The sequence below is a fragment of the Cherax quadricarinatus genome, chromosome 88, assembly GCF_038502225.1.
Source record: "Cherax quadricarinatus isolate ZL_2023a chromosome 88, ASM3850222v1, whole genome shotgun sequence".
Lineage (NCBI taxonomy): Eukaryota > Metazoa > Arthropoda > Malacostraca > Decapoda > Parastacidae > Cherax > Cherax quadricarinatus.
This window is the reverse complement of record NC_091379.1, coordinates 12,747,696-12,765,269: the sequence shown is the minus strand read 5'-3', so window position 1 is coordinate 12,765,269 and position 17,574 is coordinate 12,747,696. Positions and strand designations below refer to the sequence as shown.

The 17,574-nt window shown below is 39.1% G+C and overlaps 1 protein-coding gene across 2 annotated transcripts in view; it reads right to left on the bottom strand.

The window, feature by feature from the left end:
- Positions 1-16,865, bottom strand: part of LOC128698471 (probable methyltransferase-like protein 25) — a 79,402-nt gene extending 62,537 nt beyond the window's left edge. Inside the window, exon 1 of one of the 2 annotated variants that reach the window (XM_053790679.2) lies at positions 16,695-16,865. In XM_053790679.2, the coding sequence (XP_053646654.2) occupies positions 16,695-16,772 (78 nt within the window). In that variant the 5' untranslated portion in view covers positions 16,773-16,865. The remainder of the gene's footprint in view (positions 1-16,694) is intronic. The other variant, XM_053790678.2, reaches the window with a different exon arrangement.
- Positions 16,866-17,574: the final 709 nt, after the last annotated feature.

Genomic DNA, 17,574 nt, shown 5'->3' with positions numbered 1-17,574 from the left:
TTTGTGAACTGGGGTCCACTGTACATGAGTGACAGTGGTTGGGTGAGAGCAGGATCTGTCTACCCTCAGCCAGTACTATGGTTTACAGCAATGCTACTATACTGTTATGTTACTGAACCTAATAGTTTCCTAATACGTACTTTGGAAATAAAACTAATTTCCATATGTAAAACAGTATGCAAAAACAGCAAAGCCTTTAAGAACATAAGAACATAAGAAAGAAGGAACACTGCAACAGGCCTACTGACCCATGCGAAGCAGGTCCATGCCTAGAACAATGGCCACCTAGTCAGGGCACTTCCACTTAAGGAAGGAGCATGGCACCAGACTTGGTAGCACAAGCTAGTCAGGTCCAACTCCCACTCATCCACACCTACTCATGTATTTATCCAGCCTATTTTTAAAACTACACAAGGTCTTAGCTTCTATGACGGTACTCGGGAGTTTGTTCCACTCATCCACAACTCTATTACCAAACCAGCGCTTTCCTATGTCCTTCCTGAATCTAAACTTTTCCAACTTGAAACCATTGCTGTGAGTCCTGTCTTGGCTGGATATTTTCAGCATGCTATTTACGTCCCCTTTATTTATTCCAGTTTTCCAAATATACTCCTCAACCATATCCCCAATAATTCTATGCCTTTCATGTGGGTATAAACTTACTTAAAAATTAAAATTGTTTAAGTTGATGCTTTATTATGAATACAGTGATCTTTTACTTAATCTAGGTTTAACAGTTTCAGGGTCCAGTGTCTTAGAAATTTTGAAAAAAAAAAAAAAAAAAAAAAAAAAAAAAAAAAAATTCTTACAGAATTAAAGATAATAATTTTGTGAACGTAATGAAACAAAAAAAAAAATTCTGATCAGTACTTGGCAAGATATGGAGTCGTGAAGTTGACCCAAAATGATTGGGTGACGGCATTTGTTTATTTTACGTTTTTTGTACTTTTTTCTTTACTTTTCTGATTTTTTCTTCTTCTAGTAATACTTGTGGCCTGTGAGACCAATACTGTATATAATGTATATATATACACTAACTGTATTAAACACAATAACTGCACTAAAGTTATTATTATAATATTGTTTACCACTATTCTTTACTACAATAAATATGCACAAATCTTGTATATTACTAGTGTTCTATTATATATTTACATATGTACAGTCACTGGACATGTTTCTAGAACTCTTGCAGTCTGTGCAAGTCCTTGAAACAAGATATTATGCACAGTGGTATCTTACATTCCTCGCACATGAACCGAGTGTCTTTGCGTCTTTGTTCCCGTCATTTTGTTTGTGCACAGACAACACATCTCTTCTGAGCCCATTTCTTTTTAGTTGCAGGAAGCTGTATTAGGAAGTGATCACCTTCCCTCCTCAAACACTTGGGCATTTCCTGAGGAGTTCGAGGACGATTTTGTATACCAGGTGTTGTTACCTGGTACTTCATTATTAGTTGTCTGATGACAGACAAGCAAAATTCACCATACAGTGGTCTGTTGCTGGACCTCATTTGGTACATATTATATGCATTGAGCATTGAAATGCCCATGAGATGGAAGAAAAGTTTCATGTACCATTTGTAACTCTTACGAACACAATCAACAAAGCCAATCTGCATGTCACATTTGTCAACCAAACGCATGTTTTTGTGTATAATCAATCATTGTTACTGGTTTTAGAATACGTTCATTAGTCAGTGTATCAACTTTGCCACTGTCTTTCAATTTTGTTAGGTGAATGGTTGTCAACAATATGACATCTCGTTTGTCATGCCACTGTAATGCCATGATGTCATTGGCAGCAAACACCTGCACCTCACTACCATGATTGCCTGCGTTGAACCTGGGCATATGTTTATGATTAGAATGCACTGTGCCACACACATCTGTCATGCTCACTCACAAGAAATCACAGAGTAAAGGGTTTGTGTACCAATTAACAGTATATAATGTATACCCCTTACCAAGATAAAGTGTCATCGTGTTTCTCACTATGTCATCTGAGATACCCAGTAACATCCTGGTATCTTTCAATGTTTTACTTTCCGTGTATACAATTATATCCAATACCAGGCCACTGTCACAGTCACAGACACAGAGTACAAACAGTTTTATACCAAAGCGTTTCCTCTTGCTTGGTATATACTGCTCGAACGACAGTCTGCCTTTGAACAAAATCAAAGACTCGTCAATAACAAGATTTTTGAATGGATAAAAGTACATGTTGAACTTTTGTTTCAGATGCATAAAAACATTTCTAATCTTGTATAACCTGTCATTTCTGTCAGGCATGGTTTTCTCAGAGAAGTGCAACATTCATAACAGTAAGATAATCCTGTTCACTGGGATGATTTCACTGAAGACCGGGGTACAAATTAGCCGATCTGTGGACCAGTATGATTTTATATTATGCTTCTAGACATGAGGCATAAGCATTATTGTTGCAAAAAGCAAATACATTTCAGCCACAGTTGTCTCTTTCCACCGGAGTAGTCTTGACTGTGGTGACATGATCGTATTTGCCATGGTGTATTCAAAATACTTGTTACTTTCCCTGACAATAATTTCCATCAAGGGCTGGTCAAAGAATAGTTCAAAGAATTCTAGTTCATTTGCAGTGTTTCCAAGGGAGCAAGCTGGTAGGATTCCACTTTGAGTCGTCAAACTGATGGAGATTGGGAACAAAATTGGGATTTTGCTGCCAATCCCAGATGCGTTTTGCTGGTGGATACTGAACATCATAAGCTGGTTGTGGTTGTAGTTGTGGTTGTGGTGTGGTGGTGGATGATGCTCTGCTTTGTCCTGGATCTGATGAGTCAGCAGCATGGGTCTCTGCCTGGGCTGGTGAGTCATGCGTGGCCGTGGCACCACCACCACTATTACCACCACCTTGATAAATTAGACACATGTGCAACTCTTGGGTATCTTGGAAGTAGGTCGTGCCCAAGGGTTAGGCAAGCGAAGAATTCCCAAGCATTAAGATCCCAAGAAGTTGCAGTGTCTGACAGGATTGTAGATGAATGGTTCAGAGAACTGACACATTGATAAATTAGACACATGTGCAACTCTTGGGTATCTTTATTGAGGAAACGTTTTTCCACACAGTCCATACATAGGAGAATCTTGAAGAACAGGAGGAGAATGAGGTAATCAATCCCTCAACCTTGAGTCGATGTGGTCAGTCCATCAATCTTGAACAGAATACGGCATATGTGCGGAGAAGGAGCTTATAAACCGTAGGCAGGAGAGGTGCAGCAGTCGTAGGTGGTGTCACATTTGTCCAATGTGGAAGTAGGTCGTGCCCAAGGGTTAGGCAAGCGAAGAATTCCCAAGTATTAAGATCCCAAGAAGTTGCAGTGTCGGTTCAGAGAACCGACACGTTGATAAATTAGACAATGTGACACCACCTACGACTGCTGCATCTCTCCTGCCTACGGTTTATAAGCTCCTTCTCCGCACATATGCCGTATTCTATTTAAGATAGATGGACTGACCACATCGACTCAAGGTTGAGGGACTGATCACCACATTCTCCTCCTGTTCTTCAAGATTCTCCTTTGTATGGACTGATGAAGCCACTGTGTGGCAAAACGTTTCCTCAATAAAGATACCCAAGAGTTGCACATGTGTCTAATTTATCAACGTGTCGGTTCTCTGAACCATTCATCTACAATTACCACCACCTACTGACGCCTATGGTCTATCTATGCCAAGTGTAGCCACATCATCCTCACTTTCACTGTCTAGTCCTAGTGCAGGGCCACGGGATGTACTCTGGGATGTACTCCGTCCCTTTGGTACTGCATATGGAACACTACCCTAGCGCATGCGGTGGTGTATATACTGTATATACTGACACTTCACTGGTGAACATGATTCCTCACTATCACTACTCAAATGGTCATCAAGAGCAATAAAATCAACATTGACATCACTATCATCACTATTACTGAAGTCTGAGGCTTGGCCATGCAAAAATATTAGCTTTCTGTTGTGACTAGGTACAGCTGAACATGACTGAGATGTGCCCACACCAGAGGTAGAAGGTTGAGGATTGTCAGGATTTTCCACACTATTTTGATACTCTGGTCATTGCTTTCAGTCACTAATCGATCAAAACCATAGAATTCTTCTTCATTTCCACTTCCATCAGTCAGAACTATCAGTTAGGAAGAGGAGAGTCCCAATTCACCTCGGAGTGAGAGCTGCCTTGCTGTGAGGCATGGTGAACAAAGCTTACTGAGGTGGCATTCCCGCAATGCCATGCGGGCGCATAGAACTTTTGTTTATGGTGCACATGCGCCATGCAGACCCATTCTCTTAGATGTAGGCCTACCAGCCTTTTCGCACTAAATTTGAGGCCGCTAGAATTTTGGCATAGTTCTACGGTTTGGACCCACAACTCAAAGTCATAGAACTACGGCACGGACACTAAAAGGGTTAACACATTTAACATATTCAATTAGTGCTAGGATATATTAGTGAAATGATTTTTCTTTTTACAGTATGTTTGAAGCTACTGGCAGGCAAAGGCTCTGGAGTTTACAGGTAGGAAGTTCCAGATTTTGGGTCCTTTTATGCACATTGAGTTTTTACAAAGATTAAGCCAGACACAGGGAATGTCTAAGATTTATATGTCTAGTATTATGCCTGTGAGTTTGTTGGTAGTCATTCAGTTTGATATTTCTAGAAGTTCTTCATTAACAATGTTGTTGAGGGAATTTAGATTTGGGTGGGAGATGACAAAAGTTGTGTAGTCAGCAAAGAGAACAAGTTTAAGCTGTTGTGATACATTTGGAAGATCACTGATGTGAAAGAGGAAGAGCAGAGGACAAAGTACACTTCCCTGTGGGGTCTTTTAGATGAGCTTGTGCTCTTGATAGCAACATGACCTTGACAGTACATGACCTCTGATACCATAATGATCTAATCTGAGGTGTAGGATGCTGTGGTTTACTGTATCAAAAGCTTTCCTAAGGTCAATAAAGAGGCCTAGTTAATATTCATCATTTTCAAGGGCTGTATAAAGGAAGTCTAGCATTTTTAAGATTGCATCATTTGAACTTTCATTTGGTCTGAAACCAAACTGGCAGGAGTTAAGTATACTGCGTGATGCTAGAAAGGAATATAATCTCTTGTGAATTAGTTTTTCAAAAATTTGGGATAGCAATGGTAAGTTACATACTAGCCTATAGTTACTTACATCACTTGGGTTTCCACCTGTGTACTGGAGTAACTCTTGCTATCTTGAGTAATGTTGGGCAAGTGCTGGTTTCTAGTGATTTGATGAACATGAGACAGAAAGAAAAGACTAGCAATCCTTATAAAGTGGAAAGTATTGAACAAAGTTTCAATTTCACATTTATATGAGAGGCCATACCATTAAAAATAACATTAAACAATTCACAAATATGGTAGAAGGATACTGTACATAATAGAGAGCAGCAAGTCATGGCTTAATAAGGCTTTACCCAGAGTGAAATGCTGTCTAAAATAAAAGTTTGCTATGCACAAATTGTCTTTACACTTGACATGAACAAACATTTCCTGTGATGAATGGTTTGAAAAACCGACAAGTTGAAGATTGAGACACTTATGCAGCATATGGGAATCTTTATTCAGGAAACGTTTCGCCACACAGTGGCTACTTCAGTCCGATACAAAGTAGAAAGGCGTAAGGAGAGGAGGAGTTTGAGGTAATCAGTCCCTCAGCCTGGAGTCGATGTGTTCAGTCCATCAATCTTGTAGAATGATGGACTGAACACATCGACTCCAGGCTGAGGGACTGATTACCTCAAACTCCTCCTCTCCTTACGCCTTTCTACTTTGTATCGGACTGAAGTAGCCACTGTGTGGCGAAACGTTTCCTGAATAAAGATTCCCATATGCTGCATAAGTGTCTCAATCTTCAAACATTTCCTAATGTACTACCTGGTGACTTCAATATTAACCCTGACAGCTGAGAAATGGTGTGGTGATATTGTAAAGATTCAGGATATTTATTAAAGATAATGTTTTGCCATGAGTGATTTCATCACTTCTAATACAGAGATAACTAAGAAAATGAGCATTTATAATGGCAGAAGTCAGGTGAAATGTTGCACGGGTAGTAGTAGTAGTAGTGACGGCAGTAGTAGTAATAGTAGCAATAGTGGTGAGATGGGTTGGGTTGGAGAAGGGTCTGTTGACATCATGTTACAGCAGTCTCCACATCAACCCTGGCTTAACAAATGACCAACCAATAACTGACTTCATTACTCATACCAGATATAACGAAACCAATAAGGTTACCTGAGACGAGAGAAATCATAATTGGCCATATATGGACAAATATATTAGCTCCCCCTCAAGACAGGGATAATCATAAACAACACTACTGACCACTATCCCATCTTCCACCTAACAAGCATTTCTAAACTACCAATGAAACACAGTGAGATCTCATTTCGTCTCCATGATGAGATGTCAATAAAAATTTTCATTGCAGCATTAAGTTCAGTTGACTGGCCTGCAGAATTTGCCAATGACAGAAGTGCTGATGAATGGATAGAAATTTTCTTGCCAAAAATACAAAGATTGTACAACAAACACTGTCCCATAAAATGAAGCAGGCTAGATAGCATCCTTATGTCCACAGATATGAAACATCATTATGAAAAACAATATAGCCCTTATAGACCTTAACCCTTTCAGGGTCCGTCCTGTAGATCTACGGCTTCACATTGAGTGTCCAAACCGTAGATCTATGCCAAAATTCTAGCGCCGTCAAATTTAGTGCGAAAACGCTCATAGGCCTACATGTGACAGAACGGGTCTGCGTGGTGGGTGTGCGCCATAAGCAAAAAATCTAGGCGCCCACATAGCATTGTGGGAATGCCGGCTCAGTTACCCTTGTTCACCATGCCTCGTCGCAAGGCAGCTCTCACTCCAAGGAAAATTGGGACTCTCCTGTTCCTATCTGATAGTTCTGACAGTGATGGAAGTGGAAATGAAGACGAATTCTTTGGCTCTGATCAGTTAGTGACCGAAAGGAATGACCAGGATATCGATAATAGCGAAGAAAACCCTGACGATCCTCAACCTTCTACCTCTGGTGTGGGCACTCCTCAGTCACGGTCAGTTGTACCTCAACGCAAGAGAAAACTATTATTTTTGCGTGGCCAGGCCTCTGACTTCAGTAATGATGATGATAGTGACGTGGATTGTGATTTTATTGCTCTTGAAGATCATTCGAGTAGTGATAGTGAGGAAACATATTCACCAGTGAAGCGCCGGTATGTACGCCGCCGCATGCACTCGGGTAGTGTACTCTATGCCATGCTCAGGGGACGGAGTACATCCTGGAGTACATCCCATGGCCCTACACCAGGTATAGATAGTGATAGTGAGGATGATGTGGCTACACTTGGCATGGATAGACCACAGGCATCAGTAGACGGTGGTAGTGGTGATGGTAGTGCCACGGCCATGCGTGACTCACCAGCCCAGGCTGGGACCCACGCTGCTGACTCCGCAGTTCAAGGACAAAGCGGAGCACCAGCCACCAGCCCACCACAACCACAACTACCCGCACAACCAGCCTATGATATCCAGTATCCACCAGCAAACCGTATCTGGGATTGGCAGCAAAATCCCAATTTTGTTCCCAAGCCTCACCACTTTGATGACTCTGAAAGTGGAATTCTACCAACTTGTCCCCTTGGAAACACTGCAAATGAACTGGAATTCTTTGAACTATTCTTTGACCAGCCATTGATGGAAACTATTGTCAGGGAAAGTAATAAGTATTTTGAGTACACCATGGCAAATATGATCTTATCACCACAGTCAAGACTACACAGGTGGAAAGAGACGGCTGTTGCAGAAATGTATTTGCTTTTTGCAACAATAATGCTTATGCCTCATGTCTATAAGCATAATATAAAAGCATACTGGTCCACAGATCGGCTAATTTCTACCCCGGCCTTCAGTGAAATCCCAGTGAACAGGTTTATCTTACTGTTACTTATGTTGCACTTCTCTGGCAAAACCAGGCCTGACAGAAGTGACAGGTTATACAAGATTAGAAATGCTTTTTATGTATCTCAAACAAAAGTTCAGCATGTACTTTTATCCATTCAAGAATCTCGTAATTGACGAGTCTTTGATTTTGTTCAAAGGTAGGCTGTCATTCAAGCAGTATATACCGAGCAAGAGGAAACGCTTTGGTATAAAACTGTTTGTACTCTGTGACTGTGACAGTGGCCTGGTATTGGATATTGTTGTATACACGGGTAGTAAAACATTGAAAGATACCAAGATGTTATTGGGTATCTCAGGTGACGTAGTGAGAAGCATGATGGCACCTTATCTTGGTAAGGGGCATACAATATATACTGATAACTGGTACACATGCCCATTACTCAGTGATTTCTTGCGAGTGAACAAGACAGATGAGTGTGGCACAGTGCGTTCTAATCGTAAACATATGCCCAGGCTCAACGCAGGTGCTCGTGGTGATGACGTGCAGGTGTTTACTGCCAATGACATCATGGCATTACAGTGGCATGACAAACGAGATGTCACATTGTTGACAACCATTCACCATAATGAAATGCAAGACAGTGGCAAAGTTGATTGAGTGACTAATGAACATATTCGAAAACCAGTGACAGTGATTGATTATACACAAAACATGCGCTTGGTTGACAAATGTGACATGCAGATTGGCTTTGTTGATTGTGTTCGTAAGAGTTACAAGTGGTACATGAAACTTTTCTTCCATCTCATGGATATTTCAATGCTCAATGCATATAATATGTACCAAATGAAGACTGGCAACAGGCCACCGTATGGTGAATTTTGTTTGTCTGTTGTCAGACAACTCATAATGAAGTACCAGGTAACAACACCTGCTATACAACAAGGTCCTCGAACTCCTCAGGATGTACCCAAGCGTTTGAGGAGGGAAGGTGATCATTTCATAATACAGCTTCCTTCAGCTCAGAAGAGATGCATCGTCTGTGCACAAACAAAACGACGGCAACAAAGACGCAAAGACACTCGGTTTATATGTGAGGAATGTAAGGTGCCTCTGTGCATGGTGCCTTGTTTCAAGGAGTTCCACAAGCTCCAGCAGTTCTAAAACCATGTCCAGTGATTGTAAATATGTAAATATATGATAGAACATTAGTATTATACAAGATTTGTGCATGTTTATTGTAATAAACAACAGTGGTAAACAATAATATGATAATAACTTTAGTGCGGTTATTGTGTTCAATACAGTGAGTTTATATATATACATTATATACAGTATTGGTCTCTCAGGCCCCAAATGTTAGTAGGAAAAGAAAAAAATTAGAAAAGAAAAGAAAAAACTACAAAAAACGTTAAATAAAGTAATGCGCGTATGTGGAAATCATCGATGTTGCCGCCACCACGTCATTTGGGGTCAACTTCTCGGCACTGTATCTCGGTAAGTACTGATAAGAATTTTTTTTTTGTCTTATTACCTTCACAAAAATATACTCTTCAATTCTGTAAGAAAAAATAATTTTTTTTTTTCAAAATTTCTTAGACACTGGAGCACCACTTCAGATTTTGGCCTTGGACCCTGAAGGGGTTAAATAAAAAGTTGGTAAAAACTATACATCAGTCCTCACCAAACTAATAAGGAAGTCTAAACAACTATATTATTCTAAAAGATATACTGAAACAAGAAGGGATATAAAAAGAACCTGGAAAACACTCTCAGATCATGGGTACACAAAAGATGACCAAAACTAGACATATTGTCCTAAATAAACCCAATGAACCACAGCTCCAGTGCTTATTTAAACAGACAATAAGTTGAATGATTTCTTCTCTATCATAGGATGAAGTCTTGCTAACAATTACTGGGAGGACTTGAGGTTCCTAAACCTGTATTCCCTGGAACGCAGGAGGGAGAGATACATGATTATATACACCTGGAAAATCCTAGAGGGACTAGTACCGAACTTGCACACGAAAATCACTCACTACGAAAGCAAAAGACTTGGCAGACGATGCACCATCCCCCCAATGAAAAGCAGGGGTGTCACTAGCACGTTAAGAGACCATACAATAAGTGTCAGGGGCCCGAGACTGTTCAACTGCCTCCCAGCACACATAAGGGGGATTGCCAACAGACCCCTGGCAGTCTTCAAGCTGGCACTGGACAAGCACCTAAAGTCAGTTCCTGATCAGCCGGGCTGTGGCTCGTATGTTGGTTTGCGTGCAGCCAGCAGCAACAGCCTGGTTGATCAGGCTCTGATCCACCAGGAGGCCTGGTCACAGACCGGGCTGCGGGGGCGTTGACCCCCGGAACTCTCTCCAGGTAAACTCCAGGTAACAAAATTCCAAACACTAATACCCAAGCAAGTGATTACTTGGGTGTAAACTTCAAAATATCCCTCTATCTTGCTCCAACTGAGCCAACTGAAGTTGCCCAGATTATTAATTCACTAAAAAAACAAATCAGGTAAGTTCCACCACTATTGTTCAAACAAGCAGCTCATGTCCTCTCACCTACCATTACATTACTTTTTTAGCAAATCACTAGAAACCAGCACTTTCCCGACATTACTCAAGATACCGAAACGTCGTCGTAAGAGTGCGGGTATTTGTGTATCGTTCCAGTCATGGTATTGTGCCTTTTTGTTATTTATTTACTTTCCCGACATTACTCAAGATAGCAAGAGTTACTCCAATATACAAAGGTGCATTATCCAAAATACTATCTGAAAAACTAATATACAAGAGAATAGTCTCCTTTATAGTATCACAAAGTATTCTCAACTCCTGCCAGTTTGGGCTCAGGCAAAACAAAAGCACAAATGACACAATAATGAAAATGCTATGCCTAATTTTCACAGCACTTGAAAATAATGAATATCCACTCAGCCTCCTTATTGACCTTAAGAAAGCTTTTGATGCAGTAGATTACAGCATCCTACACCTCTAATTTGATCATTATGGTATCATATTAATAACATTAATCATATTAATACTGTGGCCTCTTGCTGAGTTATGGTTGGCTTGAGGTGATTTGCTGTTGCGGATTCCTAGGCATAAACAGCATGGGTGAAGTAGGGGTAGATTAGTGTGTAGTGTACTGTAAGTAGTGCTGTTTGAGGTACATAATAATATATCTTGGAGAGGATGGCATCTATTTTGGACCCTTTTTTATGTAATGTGTTGGATATGGGTGTTGAATTTCAAGTTGCTATAAAGGGGCAGACCAGAAATTTTCCTTCATGATGTTTAGCGATAGGAGTATTGCTGATCATAATGTTTAGTTGAACATTGTTGCTCTTCTCTTAAACAAATGAAGGTCTTGTTAATGTTAATTGTGAATTTATTGGTAGTCATGCTGGTTGATATTTTTAGAAGCTCTTCATTAACATTGATGTTGAGGGATGCTAAATTTGGGTGGGAGAAGACAATGGTTGTGTCACCAGCAAAGAGAACAGGTCTGAATGCTGCGATACATTTGGAAGATCGTTGATGTATACGAGGAAAAGTAGTGGGGCAAGGACACTCCCCTGTGGAATGCCAATGTCCACAGGTCTTGTTGAAGAGGTTGTACCCTTGATAGAGATGGTTTAGTGTCTCCTGGTAAGATATGCAAGTGCACACAAATACAAAATATAAAACACAGTTTAATTTCTTCGCTAAGGTTACAATGTGTATTTACATTTCATAATATGATTGGTGCAAAAAAAGCCACCATCATGCTGAGGCATTTCGGGCAGGAGAAGAGTGGTAGAATAAAAATATTCAGTATTTTACTCTAGTATTAATTAACCCTTTGAGGGTGTATGCCAAAGATCTATGCATTATCCAAAAGGCCCAAGAAGTTTAAAAAAAAAAAGAAAAAATTTCTTATGAAATGGTAGAGGGTCTTTTTCTGAAGGTAATAAAAGAAAAAGTACGAAATTTGGTAGAAAACTGATGAAATTACGCTATCGTAAATTTTACCGTGTAAGCAATATTTACACTGACGATTTTGCCTACTTTGATTCCTAGTTTAGGCCAATTACATTCCAATCTACCAATTTCTTAGCTATTTCATTAGTATTACTTCTATTTTATCGATTGAGCACAGGAAACTGCCCAGTCAACTATTTCAGCTAGCCAATAAGGTGATCAGAAATCGGTAATTTGGCCAGATTCACACAAAGTTCAAAGTATTCCAATTTCAAAACAGCATCCAGAATAAACAATGCAGGCATTTCTGGCACTAAAGTAATATTTCCTCTGTTTATTAGCTATGTTTCCAGGCTTTACATTTTGATTTTTGATTTTAACAAAAAACAAATGAATTACTCTTATGCAATATTGTAATAATTGTATAAACAGTATCAGTGCATTTGTAAATGTATATTAGACCCACCAGTTGACATGTATTGGACGCATGATGTGATTTGTTTACTCTTGAAAATCGGCAAAAATCATACATTTCCACCAATTTCAGCTCAATTACAAGCAATTTTCAGTACTAAAACCAATCAAAATCATCTCTGTTTCTGTAATATATCTTCCATTCTATCAAATGAGACTAAGAAACTGCAAATACAGTTATAAAAACCATATGAAAATACATCGCAAAGTTGCTGTTTTAATCCAAAAACACGGTCGCAGTTTTTTCTCATTATGCACTGCATTCTTCAGGATTTACTTTATATGGTGCACACTTACCACATAGATGCCTTCTCTCATATCTAGGCCCAAATTTACCGATCACAGCTGAGCTGAGCTGAGCTGAGCATGAGCTGAGCTCATGGCGTAGATCTAACGCTTGGGCAAGACGTAGATCTATGGCCTGGACCCTCAAAGGGTTAGTAGACTAGAGGTCATATAATACAATAACTGTTTAGAAGTTGGTTTGGTTAGTTTGGTTAGTACTGAGAGACGAGATGATTTTTACGCAAAGTCCTAAATTTATAAGTACATACATATGTACAGTGGTACCTCGGGATATGAACAGCTCAAAACTCGAACAATTATGTAAGTGCTTTTGTAAGTGCATTTTTGAAGGTCTGAAATGGATTAATCTAATTTACATTATTCCTTATGGGAACAAATTCGTTTGGTATCGGCACTCGAACAGCCTTCTGGAACAAATTAATTTCATATCCCGAGGTACCACTATAGTCAGGGGTTCCTTAACCAGTTCTGGTAGCGAGTTCCAGATCTTTGAGCCCTTTATGTGCATTGCATTTTTGCATAGTGTGAGACCGACACGAGGGATGTCAAAGACTGCCTTGTGCCTTGTATTGTGACTGCGTTTTCTTGTAGCTATCAAGGAGAAGTTTAAGCGGAAGATTTATATTGGAGTTTAATGTTCTGTATATGTAGTAGGCACAATAATGTGAGTGTATGTCTCGTATATTTACGTAGTAAGTTCAGGTTTTTGAAAAGTGGTGGAACAAACAAACAAAACAAAAAAAAGCTTATTTCTTTGCAAAGGTTACAATGTGCGTTTACATTACATTATTTGATTGGTACAAAGAAAGCCAGGGCATTTCTAGACTACTTAGGTTTAAAGTGGTAAATTTCACTTTAGGTTGATAATTAAAACTGTAATTCCTCTCAATTAAACTTGTTAAAGCCACATAGCATGAACTATTAGAATATTCAATTCTGAATGCCTTCTGAATGCAACATACAAGGTTATAAACTATTCCACATTGACAGGGTCAACAGGAAGGGTGGTAGTGTGGCAATGTATGTCAGAGAAAATTTAAATTGTTGTCTTAGACATGACATAAGATTAGAAACATCAAACACAGAATCTGTTTGGCAAGAGTTTCTCGAGGGACGTGACAAATTAATTTTGGGTGTGATTTATAGGCCCCCAAACCTTGATAGGGAGTGCAGTAAGCTCTTATGGGACGAAATTCATAAGGCATCTAGATATGAAAATGTTGTAATAATGGGAGATTTTAACTTTACACAAATTGATTGGAACAATATGACAGGAAATCTTGAGTCTAGTGACTTTCTTGATACGGTTCAGGATTGCTTTTTAGAACAGGTTGTGACAGAACCAACTAGAGGAAACAATCTGCTTGACTTGGTTCTTGCCAACAAAGATTCACTAATTAATAATCATGAAGTTATTGATGAGCTTGGGGAAAGTGATCACAAATCACTTAGTTTCAATATATCATGGAATTATCCAGATAACTGCAATAAAATCTCTGTCCCAGATTTTCGCTTGGCTGACTTCATGGGACTGAAAAATTACCTGCGTGGGCTAAACTGAGATGTCCTGACTATGGGTCAGGTAGGTGATCTTAGTTGCAAATATGACGTTTTTCAGAGCATAGTTCTAGCTGCCCAAGCAACTTTTGTTCCGAGTAGGGAAATTAGTTCTAACAAAAATGATCTCAAATGGATGAACAATAGATTAAAACATCTCATTGGTCAAAAGAGAGGCATATACATGTATAGGCGTATCAAAAGAGGGGATGGGCAGTTAAGAAATCAATATATTCAATTAAAGAGAGAAATAAAGAAAGGAATAAGAAAAGCAAAAAGGGATTATGAGGCTAAGGTCACAATGGATTCAAAGACTAACCCAAACAGGTTCTTTCAGGTATACAGAAGTAAAATTAAGGACAAGATTGGCCCACTTAAGAGTAACTCTGGTCAGATCACTGACAGTGATAAGGATATGTGTGAAATACTTAACGCCTATTTCCTCTCAGTATTCACCCAGGAAAATACTAGCGATATTCCTGAAATAATAGATTATGTAGAACAGGATGATGATAAACTATGCATGATTGCAGTAACTAGTGACATGGTCCTCAGACAAATAGAGAAACAAAAACCTAACAAATCCCCAGGTCCTGATGAACTGTTTGCAAGGGTGTTAAAGGAATGTAAAGAGGAACTTAGCATACCTTTGGCTATTCTTTTTAACATATCACTACAAACTGGCATAGTGCCTGATAAGTGGAAAATGGCAAATGTAATACCTATTTACAAGGCAGGTGACAGGCATGGCTGACAAATAGGCAGCAGAGAGATGGCATAAATGGGGAGAAATCGGAATGGGGGCACATCACAAGCGGTGTTCCTCAGGGGTCAGTGTTGGGCCCGTTGATGTTCACAATTTACATAAATGACATAGATGAGGGAATGAAAAGCGACATAAGCAAATTTGCTGATGACACCAAAATAGGCCGTCCAATTCATTCTAATGAGGACACTAGAGCACTCCAGGATGATTTGAATAGACTGATGCAATGGTTGGAGAAGTGGCAGATGCAGTTTAATACTGACAAATGCAAAGTTCTAAATGTTGGACAGTTAAATAACCATGCCATATATAAACTAAATAATGTAGATCTTAATAGTACTGACTGTGAAAATGATTTAGGAGTTCTGGTTAGAAGTAATCTAAAACCAAGACAACAGTGCATTAGTGTTCGCAATAAAGCTAACAGAATTCTTGGCTTCATATCTAGAAGTATAAATAATAGAAGTCCTCAGGTTGTTCTTCAACTCTATATATCCCTGGTTAGGCCTCATTTAGACTATGCTGCTCAGTTCTGGTCACCGTATTACAGAATGGATATAAATGCACTGGAAAACGTACAGAGGAGGATGGCAAAGATGATCCCATGTATCAGAAATCTTCCCTATGAGGATAGACTGAGGGCCCTGAATCTGCACTCTCTCGAAAGTCGTAGAATTAGGGGGGATATGATCGAGGTGTATAAATGGAAAACAGGAATAAATAAAGGGGATGTAAATAGCATACTGAAAATTTCCAGGCAAGAGAGGACTCACAGCAATGGTTTCAAGTTGGAAAAATTCAGATTCAGGAAGAATATTGGAAAGCACTGGTTTGGTAATAGAGTTGTGGATGAGTGGAACAAACTCCCGCATACAGTTATTGAGGCTAAAATGCTGTGTAGTTTTAAAAATAGGTTAGATAAATACATGAGTGGGTGTGAGTTGGACCTGACTAGCTTGTGCTGCTGGGTCTGGTGCAGTGCTCCTTCCTTGAGTGGATGTGACCGGACTGGGTGGGTGGGTGGGTCATTGGGGTAATCTGGGGGGGGGCATGGACCTGCTCTGCAAGGGTCAGTAGGCCTATTGCAGTGTTCCTTCTTTCTTATGTTCTTATGTTGTTTTATTCACTGTAAACTAAATTGACACTTACACTCACCTATGTACAAAATTATTCATATTGTTACTGCCTTATTAATCTTAAGTTAGTCGTAAGTTTGCCCAAAATGTTCTGCACATATAAGGGCTTTCGGCAAGTACACCCATGTCATTCTCCTTTGTGCAAACATTGTATAATGTTAAAATAAACTATTATTATTATTATTGTTGCTATAAAGAGTTAACCTAACTTTCTTAACTTAACCTTAACAACCTTTACAAAGATCTCCAAGGAAATTTACCATTCAAAATAAATAAGATACAAGCTTTCAATCTTACAAAATTAGCATCCATCTTAGGTAAATAAAAGCAAATGAATATTACAGCTCTAAGATATTAAAGCAGCACACAAGAACATTATATAAACTACGAAATATTCTGACTGAAGTCTGTCTACACAAGCCTGAGCTAGAGGAAAGCTGAACAAGTTAAACAGCCATTGAGCATATTTTCACACAAATTATAGGAAAGTTATACAGCTAGTGAGCATTTTGCTATACACACCTGTGTTACAGGAAAGTTATACAGCCATTGAACATCTTGCAGGAGGTGCACGATATCTTCCAAAATCTTGGTATCCATTTCTACAATGAAGGCTATGTCCTGAAGATCACATAACAGAATGTGTTAATATTTAAGTGCTTAACTTACAAATCCTTATATCACCCATTAATGTGTCTGGGTATCATCACCCTCACAACCATCTCTGAACCAGAACTCATAAATTGTAAAGTAAAGATTAACCCTTTCAGGGTCAAGAGGCCCTCTCCTAAACTTGTTCTCAGGGTCGAAAATTTTTTGGAAAAAAAAAAAAAAATTCTAATGAAATGATAGAGAATCTTTTCCTGATCATAATGGCTCCAAAAGTATGAAATTTGATGGAAAACTTACAGAATTACGCTCACATGAAGTCAGCGGTCTCAACGATGTTTACACATCGGCGATTTCGCCCACTTTGACCCCTATTTTCGGCCAATTTCAGTGTACTAGTCGACAAAAATCATAACTATTTTGCTAGAACTCCATTTTGTCTATCGAATGAGTACAAGAAACCACCAATTTACTGATTTCAACTATCCACTAAAGTGGTCAGAAATTGGCAATTTTGCCAAATGCACAAAAATCTCAAAAGATGCCAATTTCCAAATAGGGTCCAGAATAAACAAGACAGACATTCCTGGCACTAAAATAGTATTTTCTCTGTTCATTAGTCACATCCCCATGCCCCTCTTACATTTCTTTTGCTTTCCACTTTGAATTTTTATTCTCAAAAAAAAAAATAGAAGATTTACTATTATGCAGGCTACTGCATTAGTGTAGAAATGGAGTAGAAATGGTATAAACAATATCAGCACACTTGTGAAAGAATATTAGACTCACCAGT